General features: G+C 36.6%; 1 protein-coding gene across 1 annotated transcript in view; it reads left to right on the forward strand.

Annotated features, from left to right (window-relative positions):
* LOC148949893 (visual pigment-like receptor peropsin) overlaps nucleotides 1-21,257 on the forward strand; it is a 548,047-nt gene that overhangs the window by 188,505 nt on the left and 338,285 nt on the right. Inside the window, exon 2 of the mRNA XM_089091358.1 lies at nucleotides 2,259-2,418. Within this exon, the coding sequence (XP_088947484.1) occupies nucleotides 2,259-2,418 (160 nt within the window). The remainder of the gene's footprint in view (nucleotides 1-2,258; nucleotides 2,419-21,257) is intronic.

Raw genomic sequence — 21,257 nt, forward strand, 5'->3', positions numbered from 1 at the left:
AAACCAGCAAAGGCAAATTCTTGGACTTTCAAACACCAACCCAGACATGCAAACAAATAGATTCAGACATACAAACAGATTCAGACATACTAAAATGTACTTTAGACATTCAAACCAACAAAGACAAATTTTTGGAGTTGCAAGCACCAACCCAGACACGCAAACAAATAGATTCAGACATACAAACAGAGAAAGACAGACACTTTAGACAGTCAAACCGACATAGACAAATTCTTGGACGTGCAAACACCAACCCGCACATTCAAACAAATATATTCAGACATACAAACAGAGAAAGACAGGCACTTTAGACATTCAAACCAACAATGACAAATTCTTGGACTTGCAAACACCAACCCGGACAGGCAAACAAATAGATTCAGATATACAAACAGAGAAAGACAGACACTTTAGACATTCAAACCAAAAAAGACAAACTCTTGGACTTGTAAACACAAACCCAGACATGTAAAAAAATAGATTCAGACATACACACAGAGAAAGACTGGCACTTTAGACATTCAAACCAGCAAAGACAAATTCTTGGACTTGCAAACTCCAACCCAGAAATGCAAACAAATAGATTCAGACATACAAATAGAGAAAGACAGGCACTTTAGATATTCTAACCAACAAAGACAAATTCTTGGACTTGCAAACACCAGTCCAGACATCTAAACAAATATATTCAGACATACAAACAGAGAAAGACAGACACTTTAGACATTCAAACCAACAAAGATAAATTCTTGGACTTGTAAACACCAACCCAGACATACAAACAAATAGATTCCGACATACAACCAGAGAAAGAAAGACACTTTAGACATTCAAACCCACAAAGATAAATTATTGGACTTGCAAACACCAACCCAGACATACAAACAAATAGACTCAGATATAAACAGAGAAAGACAAGCACTTTAGACATACAAACCAACAAAGACAAACACTTGGACATGCAAACACCAACCAAGACATACGAAAAAATAGATTCAGACAAACAAACAGAGAAAGGCAGGCACTTTAGACATACAAACCAACAAAGACAAACACTTGGACTTGCAAACACCAACCTAGACATATAAACAAATAGATTCAAACATGTAAACAGAGAAAGACGGGCACTTTAGACATACAAACCATCAAAGGCAAACACTTGGACTTGCAAACACCAACCCAGACATACAAACAGATTGATTCAAAGAAGTATTTAAAAAAATGGGGGGAGGAGGGGAGGGGGGAGGGGAGGGGAAGGAGAGGAGGGCTGAGGGAGGGGGTTTGAGAGGTGGCCCCTTTGGGGGCCCGGGGTGAGGGGGCTCCTTCGGGGGGCCAAGGGTGAGGGGGCCCCTTTGGGGGCCTGCGGGGATGGGGCCCTTTGAGGTTGGGATATGGAGACCTCACAACATTGTTCAAATGGAACTTTTGTATTATAACAACCACAGAGTTTCGCCCCAAATCATATTCTAAAATGTCTCAAACTGTTTTGCCTAAATCATCTTCTAAAATGTCTCAAACGGTTTCGCCCAAATAATCCCCTAAAAGTAATTTCGGCGTGTTCCCTTTTTTCGGCATCCCTGCGCTGTCACATTTGAAATTCCTAGGAAACCCTTTCCCGCGTAAAATATATTCAATCTGTCTTCATCTCATAGGTGTTCCTAGCTACACTATTATGGCTTCAATATAACAATAATTCCAGAATTTATCACGAAGCCTAATAACCGGAGAAGCCATATTTAAAAATAGAATATTAATTTATCTCTGTCACTAAAGACCATTTATCCCTCAGACCTAAAGATCAAAGAAGCCATATTGTTTCTTAATTCCCCTTCGTTGATCAATAATTCCCCGCCGATTATGTAAATCATTTTCTCAGAAATCTAGTTCCCCTCGATTATGCAAATCAATTTCTCAGAAATTCTCTCCCCTTCGTGGATCAATAATCCTTGAATATATTATATCCCATCAGCGTTAGACTCAATTATAGATGAAAGCACACGGTCCCCCCCCCCCAGAGTCGTTATGGCCTCCCTACTTATATGAAGTGACGTGAGAAAGTGTTTATAATAAAACAATTAATGACAGAAAAATAAATAGTTTGTTATTCAGTATATGCTACTAGGTTGATATTTCCTTGCCCAACCCTTATTCCTCACCCTCGTATATCTAGTTTTAACCACTGTCACAGTTTTATGCTTGTTTTTAGTATATGTGTGTAACAAGTAGTATTTTTAACGATGCACAAATCTTTTCCCCAGCTTTGGAGCCGACAGACAGCGCTCATCTTTAACTTAGCCGTGTCTGATTTGACTATTGCACTGCTCGGTGTACCAATGCCAGCAATAGCAGCAGCGTACCGTAGATGGGTATTTGGATACTTTGGTTGCGTTTTTTATGCATTTATCATGGGAGTGGTAGGTAAGTTTGTGTCACATTTTTCTTATACAAAAGTAAGGAAACTTATATATCTTATGTCTTCAAACAAGAAATAATTGTATATTTATTTATGTATGCATAAATTGTTTCTCAAAAACGGCTCAATATCTTTAGAAAAGTACTTACTGGGAAAGGGAGAAAGAGTAGGATTTTTCTTATTAAACATAATATCTGATAGTCTCCATCGGTAAATATCTCTAATGGGGATTGGTGTCCCACTTGGCTGGTCAATATTTATTTCACTCTACACTCGATATTAAGTTTAGTGAAAAAAGATTAATTCGTTTGGTAACCATAGCTTTCCAGATGCAAAAAATAAATATAAGTGTGGCAACTATAGATATAATTCTTCCTAACGAAGAAACTACATTCCATTTATAGCATTTTTTGCTATTTCATCAACCTGATGATTACCACATATACCAGAGTGGCTAAGAATATACTGAAGATAAGTTCTTATGCCACTTGAAGCAAGATTATCTATAATACTAAGACAATGATAAGTGTCAATATCCAGCTTATCCTGAGGAGCTAAAGAGAGCAACTCAAGGCTTGATAAAGAGTCAGAATAAACTATAATATTATTTGAATTAGCAATCAAGGGTTTATTTTCCATAAGGTGTTCTAATGCCATGATTATGGCATTTAACTCTGCAGACATTATAGATACATTATTATACAATCTCTCACCCATTGCAATTTTCAAGTGAGGAAGGAAGGCACTACTTGCTACCTTCTCAATCATTTTGGACCCATCAGCAAATATTTGGAAAAGGTTTTTATAAGTAATTGTATTAAGTTCAGCAAATTTTTACTGGACAAAAGCAATGGGGCTTAAATCTTTAGTCCACTTTGAGAAATCAGAATTTATTACGGGGATTGACCAATTCCATGGAGGGGATTGGGGGAAAGTAGGTGCAATAGACTTTGCGGGTACATGGAACTTCTTCTGAATATTGGCATACTCATCTGCAATGCCTCTATACATGGCTGGAAATCTTAGCCAATTATGTAGGGTGTGTGAGCTATTTGATTCAATTTTTGTAAAATATTTTATCAAAACAACGCTATGTATCTCTATCATTGTTGTTAAGCCACTTACTATGATCAGAAAACTAGTCCTTGTGGTTTTCCTAAGACCAAACATGAGACGTATTATATCGTTTTGTACTGCTTAAATTTTTTGTATCTGGGCCTTTGCACATGCACCAGAGACGATGAGCCCATAGTCAATATGGGGTCTTATATGTGATTTATAAAAATGGAGTAAGGTTTTTTCCTTACAGGTCCAGGGTGTAGAAATAAGTCTTTCTAGTATAATTGTTTTTCTATAGCATTTTTTATTGTGTTTGAAATGTGGAGGTGGAAATTAAGTTTTTGGTCAAGTAAGAGACCTAGATAATTAATATGATTATCTTCTGGAATTGTTGTTCCATTTAGAGTTAGTCTTGCATTAACATGATTTCGCTTTCGGTGGAATTGGATTATTTTTGACTTGGTAGGTGTAATGGGTAAATCTGAATGTTGAGAAAATTTTTCAAATTGGAAAAGTGACTTTTGCAGCTTTGACTGTGCAATCTCAAAGGTTTTGCCAGATGACCATAGCACCAGATCATCAGCATATTGTAGAATCGTGTGGGGGAAATTCATGTCCCAGAGATACAGGGTAAAAAGGAGGCAGCTGAGGACTGCTCCCTGAGGAAGGCCTTTGGTTATTGTCTTTTGGGGTGAAGAGGCTGAACCTACACAAACAATGAAACTTCACAATTCTATGAAAGATTTTATAAAAGATACTAGCTTGGGGGGGGGGGGTAGTCCAAGGTTTGCAAGTTTAATTAAAAGGATTTGGTGGTTCACATTGTCATATGCCCCTTCAAAATCTAGGAAAGCTGCAACTAGGACATTATTTTTTTAGAATGATTCATTTATTGCATTTCTTAACAATATGAAAGCATCTGTTGAGGAAGGGTGTTTCCTGAAGCCAGTTTGAGTGTGAGGGATCATATTATTTTTTTCAACAAACCAGAGGAGTCTGTAATAGATCACTTTCTCCATTATTTTCCCCATATATATATATATATATATATATATATATATATATATATATATATATATATATATATATATATATATATATATATATATATATATATATATATATAGTAAACTTAGCTCATACCTTCGTGATTTTAATTGTGATTTAAATTGCCGCTTGTCTTCAGCTTCTATCCGTGCTTCTTTACTATACGGAATATTTGGTGATGATTTTAAAGTTCAACAGAAATCCGCTAGGTTTACTTACATTCATTTTTCCTCTTCCACATCTAACCTTGACCACGTTGTGTCGTATAATCTTGATATACTTTGTGTTGAGGTATTTTCTAAATTTCAAGCTTCAGACCACCTTCCTATTGCTTCTAGTATTACAAGAAGCAATAGAAGCTTCTCAGATACAAGAACAAGAAGCTTCTCGGATCCCAGTATTACAGGCTCATATTGTTCACCGGCATAAGTGGTATACTTCTCGCGATTAGAAAAAAAAATCGGCACATCTCAGTGCATTGAAACTTCTAATAGCATCATTAACAAGATCTGGGTTCCAATTCATCTTCTGCAAGAGTCTTCCATTAAAGACATTAATGAAGTTAGATCAACTCTTGATATCTATTCTGCAGAAATCTACCATACACTTTTGTGCGCTAAAAAACGGTATCTCCACTTAAAAAAAAATCCGGATTGGCACCCAAGTTCCTGAATGGCCAGGATATCTAGCACTGTCTGAAGCTTGTGACCGGGCTAAGCTTTGGTGCAAATTATGGAGAGATTGCCTTTGGAATAGACAATGAATTAATAAAAGCATCAAAAATGTTTTCCGAAGAAACTTGACCTTTATTGATCGAAAATGCAAACACTTTATTCCAAGAATTCGCCTGATCTACTGTGGAAGCTCGGACTGTCTCCTCCAATTTGCCAGACCCGAATGATATTCCTTTGTCTGAATGGGTATCCCATTTTTCAAATGAATTTTCTGAGCCCTATCCCGTTTTAGAGTCACAATTTTGTGATGTACTTTACAACTTCATTGATGAATCTTCTGACCTTGATTTTGTTGTTACTTTTGACGCTGTCATAAAAACCATACCTCGACTCAAAAAGAAAACATCTTGTGGGATAGAAAAGGTGAGGACTTTACGCATCATTAACGGAAGCTATATACTGCTGCCTCATCTCAGCCTCCTCATACAAATAATATTTGTTCCTTCCTCGTTCTGCATCGGTGATCTGACTCCGATTCTCAAAGAAGGAAAATTTGTGTCGCTATGTTCCTTCTTCCGTCCCATCACCGTCTCTACTGCGCTCTGTAAACTTTTAGAGCTCCTGTTTGTTGATGAGCTAAGACTGAAATGTTACGCTCCCCAATATCATTTGGGTTTTCAGGCTAATCTTGGCTGTTTTCATGCAGGGAATGCCCTTCCCCTTAGACAGGGAGCTATCACTCCCCCAACTCTGGTTAATAATAATCGTGTCCTGGACGCTTAGGCAAAATGTCCTCCTTCTTGTATTCTTGGGAGAATCGATATGTCTCTTATTTGTTATGCTGATGACATTTTGAATCTCAGCCTTATGACCCAGCGCATTGAAAAAAATTTCAAAATCCTCAAAGATGAATATTCAAAAGTCAGACTGTTTTTTAATCCTGAGAAAACCGAAGTTGTCTTTTTCAATGGGTGAAACCCCTCTACTTCTCTCCTAAATCTGGATGGTTCTCTTATCAAACCCACAGACGATATTACATACCTGGGCCTTCCAATTGGCGCATCTATCGGCCACGCGCGTCGTTTGCTGATATCTGACGTTGAGCGTAAAGTTAGTATTTTTTACGCTGGAATCGTAAAAAGCAGAACTACGCTTCAATCGTTACCTTCTACGATCCAACTACAAGGCCACAGCCCTTTCATATATGTTTTACATTGCTCCAATCTGGAAATTTTTACAGTTACAGATAAAAAGCACCTACGATCAATTTTCTTCAGATTTGCTAAGTATCTTTTACATTTGCCTCCTTGGACAAGAAACAATAAAATTATCCATTTGTATAATCTTACTGACCCAAATATTAGTATTAATAAATCTCTATCCCATTTTCAAAGAAATTTGCGTTACTTGGTCATTAATTCGTTCGCAATAGCTTGTTCGTATTAATGTAATGTATGAAATTAAGAGTTTTTTTTGTCATGTATTTGAATTTTCAATGTGTGTTTGTGCCCTTTTGGTTTAACTTTAGTGGTAACTCCGTCTATTGTATTTTTTTTACAGGCAATAAACGAATAATAATAATAGGCAATATATATATATATATATATATATATATATATATATATATATATATATATATATATATATATATATATATATATATATATATATATATATATATATATATATATATATATATATATATATATATATATATATATATATATATATATATATATATATATATATATATATATATATATATATATATATATATATATATATATATATATATATATATATATATATATATATATATATATGTATACGTAAATAATTTTGAATGAAAACTCTCAGGAAAATTGAAACCGTGTGATTGTCTATTCAGGCCTGAAAAACCGATCGAGATGGGTAACGAGTTTGAAAAAATTAATTTAGAGCCTTAGTTTTGAGTATGGATTCTGTGAATCATAACAGGAATAAACAGGAAGGACGAATTGAATTCCCGCCAGAATCACTTACTTCAATTGAATTTGCTGATTTTTCATCCTAGAATGAAGAAGTGTTATATTCATCTGCAAAGATATGCAGGAAGGAGAAAATGAGTTCCCGCCTGGATTTCTTAGCCACGCTGGAATGGTATAAGTTATTTTGGCGTCTGTGAAGGGTAAGCAGGAAAGAGGAATATCAAAGGGCAAAATTTTCATTTCAAACTTTTAATTTGGATGAAAAGAAAATTTTCCAGGGAAAACTTCCTCTAACAGTTTATGGTAGTTATGGGATAATTCGCGTTACATTACCATTTTATGCTTTTAACACAAGGTGTGGTTGCAACTGTTAAGGCCACCGGGTGGGTGATGTCACAATAGGGCATTACTATAGCGAACGAAGAGAAACTGACAGAAAGTGATGTTAGCATCTTCGTGTGTATAAAAATTCGAAGTAAATAAAATTAGTCCCATGTCTTAGTTTTAATTTTACAAAGAAAAATGCTCAAAAACTTCTGAAGAACAAAGAAAAACAGGAAAATATCAACACTAGAAAGGTGAAAGCTTCACAAAGTTAACGGATCCACATGTCTTTCCAGACTATCAAAATAACTTTTGAAGTAGCGAAAAGGTTAGCGACAGATCTAGTAACTGAGAGGCTAGAAACTTTTGTTTAACAGTTATACACCCATTATGACTGATATATTGCCTGCTCCTGAAAGCCTTCTCGAACCAATTAATTCATTGAAGCTGTAAAGGTGACTGTGATAGCCTTCTAAACACTTTCAAAGTGACCTTTTTTGCACTATTACTTGTGGCCAGTGCTATAGAACAAGCTGCCTCAACATTTTTGCTTTAAGTTTTAGTTTCCATGCTTTTTTTTACAATAATAACCGAATTTGTCAAATTCAGGAGCAAAGTTAAAAATCACAATCACGTGATGTTCTCACCGCAACCCCTGACGCTAAAGGATTAGGGTAAAGGTAAAAATTAGAGTGGAAGAGTCAAGACAGAACTTAAAGAGAATTTGAAGAAAATCTTATATTCCTAAACAAAATATTGTTGTAAGAGAAATTACCCCCCCCCCCCTGCTGAAGTTAGGTTGAGACTATGAGCATTTTCCAATGCTGATTTCATTTTCGGTCTCACCACATTCAAAGTAACAGATGATGACGCTATTGCAGAAAATTAAATTCAGGATTCCTCCCTTTTTTCCCCTTTTCATAGGCAGCGCGATAGCGCGGCCTAAGTAAAGAACGATGTGGGCACAATGTATTATTTATTTTCTTTTTTCTTCTCCATACCCGGGCACTCCGTATCGAAGAAGTTGTCGAAGAAACTTCGAAAAGGCATCATTCGATTGGAAATTGGAGTGGCTAGTGCCCTTTTTAATAGTCGACAATGATTGGAGGGAAACTAGCCCCCCCCCACGCCCATTATTCCCCCAAACACATCCAATCAAAATTTTGAGATAAGCATTTTGTTCAGCGTAGTCGATTTCCATATAGAAAATATATTTCTGAGGACGACACTCCCCTAAAACCCTCGGGGCAAGGGTTTTAAGTTATCTCCTGGGGGCATATAAGGTTTTTATACAAGGCTTTGTCGTAGAAACTTAAAAAAAGGCTCATTTGATTGGAAATTCAAAGGGCTAGTGCCCTTTTTAATAGTCGAAAGTGATTTGAGGGCTACTAGCCACCAACCCCCCCACGCCCATCATTCCCCAAAACATATCCAATCAAAATTTTGAGATAGCCATTTTGTTCAGCGTACTTGATTTCCAGATAGAAAATATGTTTTTGAGGTGGACACTCCCCCAGAACCCGCGGGGCAAGGGTTGTAAGTTATACCCTGGGGGTATCTAAGGTTTTTATAGAAGGTGTTGTCGTAGAAATTTCAAAATAGGCCCATTCGATTGGAAATTCAAAGGGCTAGTGCCCTTTTTAATAGTCGAAAGTAGTTGGATGGAAACCAACACCCCTTCCACGCCCACCATTTCCCCAAACACATCAAATCCAAATTTTGAGATAGCCATTTTGTTCCACGAAGTTTAAAGTTCAGGAAATTATACCTTTGAGCAGGACACTCCACTCACAGTCTTCAGGGCAAGGGTTATAAGTTATGCCCTGGGGGCCTATAAGTTTTTATTGAAATCTTTGTCGTAGAAATTTGAAAAAGGGCTCAAACGATTGGAAATTCAAAGGTCTAGTGCCCTTTTTAATAGTCGAAAGTGATCTAAGGGCAACTAGCCCCCCTCTCTTGCCCACCTTTTCCCCAAACACATCCAATCAAAATTTTTAGATAGCCATTTGGTTCAGTGTTGTGGATTTCCAGATAGAAATTATGTTTTTGAGGAGGACACTCCCCCACAGCCCTCAGGGCAAGGGTTGTAAGTTATGCCCTGGGGGCATATAAGGTTCTTATAGAACGCATCGTCATAGAAACTTTGAAAAGGGCTCATTCGATTGGAAATTGAAATGGCTAGTGCCCATTTTAATAGTCGAAAGTGATTGGAAGGCAACGAACACCCCTTCCACGCCCACCCTTTCCCCAAACATATCCAATCAAAATTTTTAGATACCAATTTTGTTCCACGCAGTTTAAATTTCAGGAAATTATACCTTTGAGCAGGAAATTCCCCTCACAGTCTTCGGGGCAAGTTATACCCTGGGGGCATATAAGGTTTTTATTGAAATCTGTGTCGTAGAAGCTTGAAAAAGGACTCATTTGATTGGAAATTCAAAGGGCTAGCGCCCTTTTTGATAGTCAAAAGTGATTTGAGGGCAACTAGCCCCCCTCTCTCGCCCACCTTTTCCCCACATCCAATGAAATTTTTAGGTAGTCATTTTATTCAACGTAGGTAAAAGTTTTGGAAATTTTTTCTTTAAGGATGACAACCCATCCCCCCCTGCAACCCTTAGGGTAAGGGTTGTAATTTATGCTCTGGGAGCATGTAAGGTTTTTATAGAAAGCGATGTTGTAAAACATCAAAAATGGCTCATGGCAATTGAAAATTGAACGGGCTAATGTCCTTTTAATATCCAAAAGCGATTTAAGGGCAACTAACCCCCTCTCACGCTCACCATGTTAACAAACGCAGCCAATATAAATTTTGAGATATCCATGTTTTTAAAATTATTTAAAAGTTTCGGACATTAGGTCTGTGAGGACGATAACCCCATCAGAGCCCTCAGTTCAAGGGTTGTAAGTAATTTCCAGGGGGCATATAAGGTTTATATAGAAAGTTGTTGTAGAAATTTCAAAAGGGGCTCATTTGATTGGAAATTGAAATTGCCCTTTTGAAGAGTCGAAAGTGCGTGGAGAGTAATTGACCCCCCTCTCACGCCCACCATTTCCCCAAACACATTCAATCAAAATTTAGAGATAGCCATTTTGTTCAACGTAGTTGAAAGTTCTTGAAATTATAAATTTAAGGATGACAAACCCCCTAGAGTCCTCAGGGCAAAGGTTGTAAGTTATGCCCGTGGGGCATATAAGGTTTTAAATGAAAGTTTTCTCGTAAAAATTTCAAAAGGGGCTCATTCAATTAGAAATTGAGAGGGGTAGTGACCTTTTTAATAGTTGAAAGTGATTAGAGGGTAACTAAACCCCCTATCACGCCCACCATTCCCCCAAACACATCCAATCAAAATTTTCAGATAGCCATTTTGTTCAACGTAGTAGAAAGTTTCTGAAATTAGGTCTGTGAAGATAACAACCTCTTTTTAGCCCTCAGAACAAAGCTATCAAAGAAAGTAAACACATTTTTTTGCGAATGGTATCAAGTCTTCCATTTCAGGTCAACTAGAGGAGGTATGAAACTAAATTAAACACTAATATTTGTGTCCAGATTTTTAAGAGGGTGTATGTTGTTAAAAATTGCTGAAAATTTTTCTCCAGCATACAAATAGTAGGGCAAACTATAAATTCTTAAAAAAAACGAAAAGATTTAAAGTATTATTTTCTCTTTCTCTGAAAAGACTATATCAATATAAAACGAAAATACATAAATTAAAAAAACTGTTTCCACAAAATAAGTTTTTCAAAGAAAAGTAAAGAACTCCATTAAACAAAAATCTACCAAATAATCAACGAGCAGAAATTAACATAAGTTGGGCTCAAAACCCCTATGCCTTCCCAAGACCAGAACACAATTTGTACTTAACTGAAAAAATACAAATGAATGTGCATTGTCAGTTTAATATACATGTACTGATATTTAGTAATCAAAATGTTAATATTATTTGATTTATTAAAGTTATAAAAAAAAGTAAAAACATTTATATTTTTTCAGTAAAGTGTAAATTATGTTCTGGCCTTCGGAAAAGCATAGGGGTTTTGAGCTCAACTTATGTTAATTTCTGCTCGTTTTGAGTTTGACTCGGTTATTTATTGTAATTTCTGTTCGTTTTGGGTTTCATTTATTTATCGATGCTGATTTGTGGTAGTTTCACCCTTGGTAGATTATTTGATTTTATTTTTGCTCATTTCTTTTTGTTTATTGGAGTTCTTTACTTTTCTTTGAAAAACTTATTTTGTGGAAATTTTTTAAAAATTAATCCGCGAAAAAACGGGCATTCCTGCAAGGGCGATCTCGTCTGATTTTGGATATGTTGTTAAGTGAATTCATATGAACATTTGGTGGCAAAAACATTTCTGTTTTCAATTCGTACTCTACTCGATTATGCCTTCAAAATTAGTTTTTCTTTCTGAGTGATTATTTTATTTATGTTTAGCACGTCGTCATTGACGTGTTCCGTACATTTTGCTTGTTTATTTTGTGGGCATGTGTCTAAGAATTTAAGTGCGTCCCAATTAATTTCGATTAGCTTTATAGATTCAAAAAAAGTGTTCTCTTTTGTTACTAGCTTTTTTTCACATGCTATTGCGTAAATTTTGGATGATTTTAATTGGTATTAATTAAAAAAAAACTTTTTCCACAAAATAAGTTTTTGAAATAAAACTAAAGAACTCCATTAAACAAAAAATGAGAAGAACATAAAAACAAGCTGCCAGAACATAATCTGCACTTTATTGAAAAAAATATAAATGTTCTTACTTTTATAACTTTAATAAATCAAATAATATTAACATTTTGATTACTAAATGTCAGTATATGTATATTAAACTGACAATGCATATTCATTTGTATTTTTTTAGTAAAGTGCAAATTATGTTCTGGCCTTGGGAAGGCATAGGAGTTTTGAGCCCAACTTATGTTAATTTTTGCTCGTTTTGAGTTTGACTCGGTTATTTATTGTAACTTCTGTTCGTTTTTGGTTTCATTTATTTATCATTGCTGATTTGCAGTAGTTTCACGCTTCGTAGATTATTTGATTTTATTTTTTCTCATTTTTTGTTTAATAGAGTTCTTTACTTTTCTTTGAAAAACTTATTTTGTGGAAAAAGTTTTTCTTAATTAATATCTGTTCGTTTTATATTGACATAGTCTTTTCAGGTTAGAAGAAAATAATACTTTAAATCTTTTCGTTTTTTTTTAAGACTTTATCGTTTGGTCAGCTATTTGTATGCTAGAGAAATTTTTTAGCAATTTTTAACAACATACACCCATTTAAAAATCTGAAAACAAATAGTAGTGTTTAATTTCGTTTCATACCTTCTCTAGTTGACATGAAATGAAAAACTTGATACCATTCGCCAAAAAATCTGCTTACTTTCTTTGATAGGTTGGATACACTAAAGATATTTTGACTTGGTTAAATTTTAAGAGCAGAAGTAGCCCCGAAAGTTTGAACATAATACCCTCAGTCGTTCTTGGGATACTGCTGAATACCTTATTGGGAATTAGCATTAACACAATGCATTTTGATTTAATCTTAAGGCAACATTTAGTTTGTAAACCTAAAGGCAAAGGGTAGGGTGGGCGGGGGGGGGGATTAGTTGCCCTCCAATCACTTTCGACTATTAAAAAGGGTATCAACCCTTTCTATTTTCAATCAAATGAGACTTTTTTGAAGTTCCTTTGACAACTCCTTCGATACGTAGTTCCCTGGTCTAAACAACAACAACAACAACAAAACGAAAATCATAAATTATACCCACACCGATCTTTACTATAAAAATTTCAAGCCTTCCAATCACTTTCGACAATAAAAAGGGCACTAGGCATTTCGATTTCCAATCAAATGAGCTCTTGCTACGAAATAATTGCTACGAAAATAATTTCTGAGTAATAATAATTTCAACTCAAAATAATAATTTTGAGTTGCTACGAAAATAATTTCTATAAACACCTTAAAAGCCCCAAGGGTATAAATTATAACCCTTACTCTAAGGGCTCTGACGTTGGTTGTCATCCTCTAAGACATAATTTCCAGAACGTTCAACTATGTTAAACAAAATGGCTACCTCAAAATTTTGATTGGATGTATTGGGAAAATGGTGGGCGTGAGAGGGGCGTTAGTCGCTCTCTCATCACTTTCAACTATTAAAAAAGGTACTAGCCCTTTCAATTTCCAATTAAATGAGCCCTTTTGAAGTTTCTACGACAACGCTTTGAATAAAGACCTTACATTTCCCCAAGGGCATAACTTACAACCCTTGCCCTGAGGGCTGGGGGAGGTGTCATCCTCAAAGACCTAAGTTCCAGAACTTTATACTGCGTTGAACTCAATGGGTATCTGAAAATTTTCAGGGTGGTTAGTTACTCTCCAATCACTTTCAAGAATTAAAAAGAGCACTAGCCCTGTCAATTCCCAATTGAATGAGCTCCTTTTGAAGTTTTTACGACAATTCTAACTATAAAAATCTTATATGCCCCTAGGGCATAACTTACAACCTTTGCCCTGGGGGCTCCAGGGGGTTTGCCATCCTTAAATACATAATATCCAGAACTTTCAACTACGTTGAACAAAACGGCCATCTCTAAACTTTGACTGAATATGTTTGGGGAAATGGTGGGCATGGGAGGGGGTTTAATTACTCTCCACTCACTTTCGACTATTAAAAAGGGCAATTTCAATATCCAAACAAATGAGCCCTTTTTGAAATTTCTACAACAACTTTCTATATAAGCCTTATATGCCCCCAGGGCATAACTCACAACCCATGCACTGAGGGTTCTGAGGGGGCTATCATCCTAAAAGACATACTTTCCAGAACTTTCGACTATGTTGAACAAAATGGATATCTGAAAATTTCGATTGGATATATTTGTGGAAATGGTGGGCGTGAAAGGGGGGTTTGTTGCTCTTCAATCACTTTCTACTATTAAAAAGGCACTAGCCCCATGAATTTCCAATTGAATGAGCGCTTTTTGATGTTTTTACAACATCTCTTTCTATAAAAACCTTAAATGCCCCCAGGGCATAACTTATAACCCTTGCCCTGAGGGTTGGGGGGGGAGGGGTTGTCATCCTTAAAGACCTAATTTCAAAAACTTTCAACTATGTTGAATAAAATGGGTATATAAAATTTTTGACTGGATGTGTTTAGGAAAAAGGTGGACGTGAGAGGGGGGTTAGTTGCCCTCAAATCACTTTTGACTATTAAAAAGGATACTAGCCCTTTGAATTTCCAATCGAAAGATTCCTTTTTCAAGTTTCTACGACAAACATTTCAATAAAAACTTATATGCCCCCGGGGTATAACTAATAACCCTTGCCCTGAAGACTGTGAGGGGAGTGTCCTGCTCAAAGGTATAAGTTCCTGAACTTTAAATTGCGTGAAACAAAATGGCTATCTAAAAATTTTGATTGGATGTGTTTGTGGAAAAGGTGGGCGTGAGAGGGTGGTTAGTTGCCCTCAAATCACTTTTGACTATTAAAAAGGGCAATAGTCCTTTGAATTTCCAATGGAATGAGCCCTTTTTTCAAGTATCTAGGACAAAAATTTCAATAAAACCCTTATATGGCCAAAGGGCATAACTTTTAACCCTTGCCCTGAAGAATGTGGGGGGAGTGTCCTGCTCAAAGGTATAATTTCTTAAACTTTAAACTGCGTGGAACAAAATAACAATCTTAAAATTTTGATTGGATGTGTTTGGAGAAATGGTGGGCGATGAAGGGGTGTTAGTTGCCTTCCAATTGCTTTCGACTATTAAAAAGGGTACTAGTCATTTGAAGGTACAATCGAGTGACCCCTTTTTGAAAATTTCTACGAAAACGTGCTCTATAAAAACGTTATATGGCCCCAGGGCATAACTTACAACCCTTAAAATGAGGACTGTGGGGGAGTTCCCTCTCAAAAACATAATTTCTATATGGAAATCAACTACTCTGAACAAAATGGCTATCTAAAAATTTTGATTGGATGTGTTTGGGGAAAAGGTGGGCGTAAGAGGGGGGCTAGTTTTCCTCAAATAACTTTCGACTATTAAAAAGGGCACTAAACCTTTGAATTTCCAATCGAATGAGCCCTTTTTAAAGTTTCTGTGACAAAAATTTCAAAGAAAACTTATATACCCCAGGGCATAACTTATAACCCTTGCCCTGAAACTAAAGGGGGGGGGGGGTCCTGCTCAAATCTATAATTTCCTGAACTTTAAACTGCGTGGAACGAAATGACTATCTAAAAATTTTGATTGGATGTGTTTGGGGAAATGGTGGGCGTGGAAGAGGTGTTAGTTGCCGTCCAAATACTTTCGACTATTAAAAAGGGTACTAGACCTTTGAATTTCCAATACAATGAACCTTTTTTGAAGTTTCTACGACAACTCCATTTATAGAAACCTTATATGCCCCCAGGGCATAACTTACAACCTTTGTCCTGAGGGCTGTTTGGGAGTTATCATCCTTAAAGGCCTAATTTCCAGAACTTAAGACTACGTTGAATAAAATGGCTATCTCAAAATTTGATTGGATTTGTTTGGGTATAAGGTGGGTGTGAGAGGGGGTTAGATGCCCTCCAATCCCTTTCAAATATTAAAACGGGCAATAGCCCTTTGAATTTCCAATCGAATGAGCCTTTTTTGAACTTTCTACGACAACGCCTTCTATAAAAACCTTATATACCCCCAGGGCATAACTTACAACCCTTGTACTGAAGGCTGTGGGGGAGTGTCCTCTTCAAAAACATAATTTATATCTGGAAATCCACAACACTGGGCAAAACGGCTATCTAAAAATTTTGATTGGATGTGTTTGGGGGAAAGGTGGGTGAGAGAGTGGGCTAGTTGCCCCCAAATCAGTTTCGACTAATAAAAAGGGCACTAGCCCTTTGAATTTCCAATCGAAAGATTCCTTTTTCAAGTTTTTACGACAAAAATTTCAATAAAAACTTACATGCCCCCAGGGCATAACTTATAACCCTTGCCCTGAAGACTTTGAGGGGAAAGTCCAGCTCAAAGGTATAAGTTCCTGAACTTTAAACTGTGTGAAACAAAATGGCTATCTAAAAATTTTGATTGGATGTGTCTGGGGAAAATATGGACGTGAGAGTGTGGTTAGTTGCCCTCAAATCACTTTCGACTATTAAAAAGGGCACTAGCCCTTTGAATTTCCAATGGAATGAGCCCTTTTTAAATTAGCTATGACAAAAATTTGAATAAAACCCTTATATGCCCCCAGGACATAACTTTTAACCCTTGCCCTGAAGACTTTTGGGGGAGGGTCTTGCTCAAAGGTATAATTTCCTGAACTTTAAACTGCGTGGAAAAAAATGGCTATCTAAAAATTTTGATTGGATGTGTTTGGGGAAATGGTGGGCTTGGAAGGGGTGTTAGTTGCCTTCCAATCACTTTCGACTATTAAAAAGAGCACTAGCCCTTTGAATTTCCAATGGAATGAGCCCTTTTTCAAGTAGCTACGACAAAGATTTGAATAAAACCCTTATATGCCCCCAGGGCATAACTTTTAACCCTTGCCCTGAAGACTGTGGGGGGAGGGTCCTGCTCAAAGGTATAATTTCCTGAACTTTAAACTCCGTGGAACAAAATGGCTATCTTTTGATTAGATGTGTTTGGGGAAATGCTTGGCGTGGAAGGGGTGTTAGTTGCCTTCCAATTACTTTAGACTATTAAAAAGGGTACTAGTAATTTCAATTTCCAATCGAGTGAGCCCTTTTTGAAGTTTCTACGACAACGTGTTCTATAAAAACGTTATATGGCCCCAGGGCATAACTTACAACCCTTACCCTGAGGACTGTGGGGGAGTTCCCTCCTCAAAAACATAATTTCTATCTGGAAATAAACTACGCTGAACAAAATGGGTATCTAAAAATTTTGATTGGATGTGTTTGGGGAAAATGTGGGCGTGAGAGTGGGGTTAGTTGCCCTCAAATCACTTTCGACTATTAAAAAGGCCACTATACCTTTGAATTTCCAATCGAATGAGCCCTTTTTGAAGTTTCTGCGACAAAGATTTCAATAAAAACTTATATACCGCAGGGTATACCTTATAACCCTTGCCCTGAAGACTGTGGGGGTGTGTCCTGCTCAAATGTATAATTTCATAAAGTTTAAACTGCGTGGAACAAAATGGCTATCTCAAAATTTGATTGGATGTGTTTGGGGAAATAGTGGGCGTGGAAGAGGTTTTAGTTGCCGTCCAATTGCTTTCGACTATTAAAAAGGGTACTAGCCCTTTGAATTTTCAATCGACTGAGCCTTTTTTGAAGTTTCTACGACAACATCTTTTAAAGAAACCTTATATGCCCCTAAGAAACAACTTACAACCCTTGCCCTGAGGGCTGTTGGGGAGTTATCATCCTCAAAGACCTAATTTTCAGAACTTAAGACTACGTTGAATAAAATGGCTATCTCAAAATTTTTATTGGATGTGTCTGGTGAAAAGGTGGGTGTGAGAGGGGGGTTAGTTGCCCTCAAATCACTTTCGACTATTAGAAAGGGGAATAGCCCTTTGAATTTGAAATTTGTTTGTATTTTTTATGTTAAATAAATTAATTTGAAAAAAAAAAAATTATAAAAACCTTATATGCCCCCAGGGCATAACTTATAACCCTTGCCTTGAAGGCTGTGAGGGAGTGTCTTCCTCAAAAATATATTTTCTATCTGGAAATCAACTACGCTGAACAAAATGGCTATCTCAAAATTTTGATTGGATGTGTTTCGGGAAATGGTGGGCGTGGAACGGGGTGTTAGTTGCCTTCCAATCCCTTTTGACTATTAAAAAGGGCACAAGCCACTTCAATTTCTAATTGAATGAGCCCTTTTTGAAGTTTCTGCGACAACTCCTTCGATACGAAGTGCCCTGATCTAAAGAAAAAAAATAATACATTGTGCCAACATCGTTCTTATATACCCTCCTGGCATAACTTAAAATCCTTGCCCCGAGGGTTATGGGGGAGTGTCCTCCTCAAAAATATATTTTCTATCTGGAAATCAACTACGCTGAACAAAATGGATATCTAAAAAATTTTCATTGGATGTGTTTTAGGGAATGATGGGTGAGGGGGGGGGGCTAGTTACCCTCCAATCACTTTCGACTATTAAATCCAGCACTAGCCACCCCAATTTCCAATCGAACGAGCCCTTTTCGAAGTTTCTACAACAACTCCCTCGCTACGAAGTGCCCAGGTATATAAAAAAAAAAAAAACATTGTGCCAACATCGTTTTTACTTAGGCAGTGCTATTGTGCTGCCTATAATTGGTTTTATGGGTGTATTAATGCACTGAAGGTTAAGTTTTGTACTTGTTCAATTCGGGAACTTTGTAGTAGGATTAATTAAAAAAAAAAACTTTTATTTTAAACTGAAAGTAAGGAACAACATTAAAACTTAAAACAAATAGAAACTATTGCGTATAAGAAAGAGGTTGCACCCTCCTCAACACCTCACTCATACTACTTTTGCTTCTTATTCTAATTAAGAGGTCCTTGTGTTTCAGAATAATTGGGAGAAAAAGTCTAACTTTAGCATAAAGAGTGAGGTATTGAGGAAGGGGAGGCTCCGTCGTATATGAAATAATTTCTCTTCGTTTTAAGTTTTAATGTTGCACTTTACTTTTAGTCACTTTACTTAATTTATAATTATTTTTCAAATATTACCTGGGACTCCAGCTCCCTCTCCGTGGAGAATTCCCTTCCCCCCCTACAAAAAATATATCCATTCAAAGTTTCTCTCACGTAAAATACCCTTTCTTAGAAAATTCAACTAGACAATTCCATCATCGCTGAAAATTCCCTCCGAAAATTCCTTGCGGACGATTCCTCCAGAAAAATTCTCATCATGCTGAAAATTCCCCTCCGTGGAAGCCTTTTCCAGGAAATCCCCCCGAAAAGTAGCTCCCGCGGAATATATTTCCCCACAAAAAAAAACTCCTCCAGACAATTCTAACCCCGCTAAAAACTCCCCCCCCCCGACATTTCCCCCGGATCATCTCCACGTGTAAAATTTTGCTCCCAGCATAAACTCCTCCCCAGAAATCCTCCCCAGAATAAACTCCTCCCCTTCCCTAAAAATGTCTGTATGTTTCTCAATAACAAATACTATACGTAAACAATGAACAAATTTATCAATTTACAGCCCTTTCCCCAGGGCATTTTTGTGTGTGTGTGGGGTGGGGGGAGGGAGGGGGTATCCCTAAGGGCAAAGCTACTGGATCAGACTATGCTGAATAAATTGGCTGTCTCCAAATTTGTATCGCATGTCTTTTGGGAAAAAGGGGCATGACAGGGGGGCTAGTTACTCTTTAATCTTTTTAGTTACATAGAAAGGACACTGGAGCTTTTAATTTCTATTCAAATGAGCCCTCTCCCAATATTTTGGGACTATTAGTTTGATAAAATCGCCCCTGGGAAAAAACTCAAATAAGCAAACAACCATGATCTTTTTTTTAATGCGAAAAAATACAAAATTCCACTTTTTTGCAGATGGGAGCTTGAAGCCTCTACAGCAGGGTCCTCTGATAGGAATCTGACGGTACGATTTTCATTATGACTCATTGACTTTTCTAGGGTATTTCCCTCTTCTTAGAAAAACAGGCAAATTTCTTAGACTCATAGCTTTTGATGGTTAACACTAAATTTAATGAATCTTGTATAGTTCGTATTAGAATAAATAGCCAATGCTTTTGATGTAGCTATTGATATCAAAATTCTGTTTTATTATACTTTCGGTCACTATCGAGCCTAGTTACACCTTGTTTACAGTTCGTTTCTACCATATGTTTGATCAATGATCTAAGGAAGCTAATATATTTATCATAAATTAACACTAACAAAATGTTTAATAATATCAATTGTACATATCTTTTACCGGTGAAATAGATACATTCCCAGTTTTTTATGTATCTAGGGATGGTTTATCCTTTGAAGGATTACTTTTTGAATTGGAAAATAACCCGGTAGATGTAGTAAGTATCGTTTACGGTTCATATGGCTATGTTAATAGTGGTTTTATTTCTTTGAACCCCCCCCCCAGTAACAAGTAAAAATGTTTCCAATCTAAGAGAGGTGCCCAGAAAAGATGGTTATTTTTCGGTGTTCCTGCTGAAGATTCACTCTAACTATTCCTCAATTGCCCATCTAAAACAAATTGTTTCTGAAGGGCGGCCTGAAGTTTTTGGTTTTTGTGAGACTGGCTTAGGTTCTAAAAATTACATGCTTTTGGATATCCAAGGATACAAGACGGAACGACTTAATTGACAAAGGATAGCCAAGGGTGGTCTTGCCTTGTATATATCAAATAATCTCCCATATTTTATTAGAAAGGATTTATCCATAAATATAGAAGGTGTCTGTGAACCACTGTTTATCGATAATAAATTTGGAGGCAAGGATTTAATTGTTGGTAATATCATACGATCTCCTGGTGGCTCTGTTTACCTGTTTCTACGCGTGCTTATCATATACTGGATACAATTCTTAAGAAGTTGAGTGAGTTAATTATTATGGGATATTTGAAGGGTATGAGGTCTTCCATATCCTTAGATTTTTCTCTTGTCTGTGCTTTCCACAATACTGGTACTTTACCTTCTCCGAGTATTCCATCTCATTTGACAGAGAGTACAGTGTCTTTGACTGAAAATAAAATTAAAAAGATCAAGTTTTTTTTTAACTGAAATTGAGGAGCGACATTAAAACTTAAAACGATCAGAAACTATTCCGTATATGAAAGGGGTTTTCCCCTCCTCGACACCCCGCTCTTTACGCTGAAGT

The sequence above is a fragment of the Artemia sp. Qi Xiang Cuo genome, chromosome 7, assembly GCF_049724085.1.
Source record: "Artemia sp. Qi Xiang Cuo chromosome 7, ASM4972408v1, whole genome shotgun sequence".
Classification (NCBI taxonomy): domain Eukaryota; kingdom Metazoa; phylum Arthropoda; class Branchiopoda; order Anostraca; family Artemiidae; genus Artemia; species Artemia sp. Qi Xiang Cuo.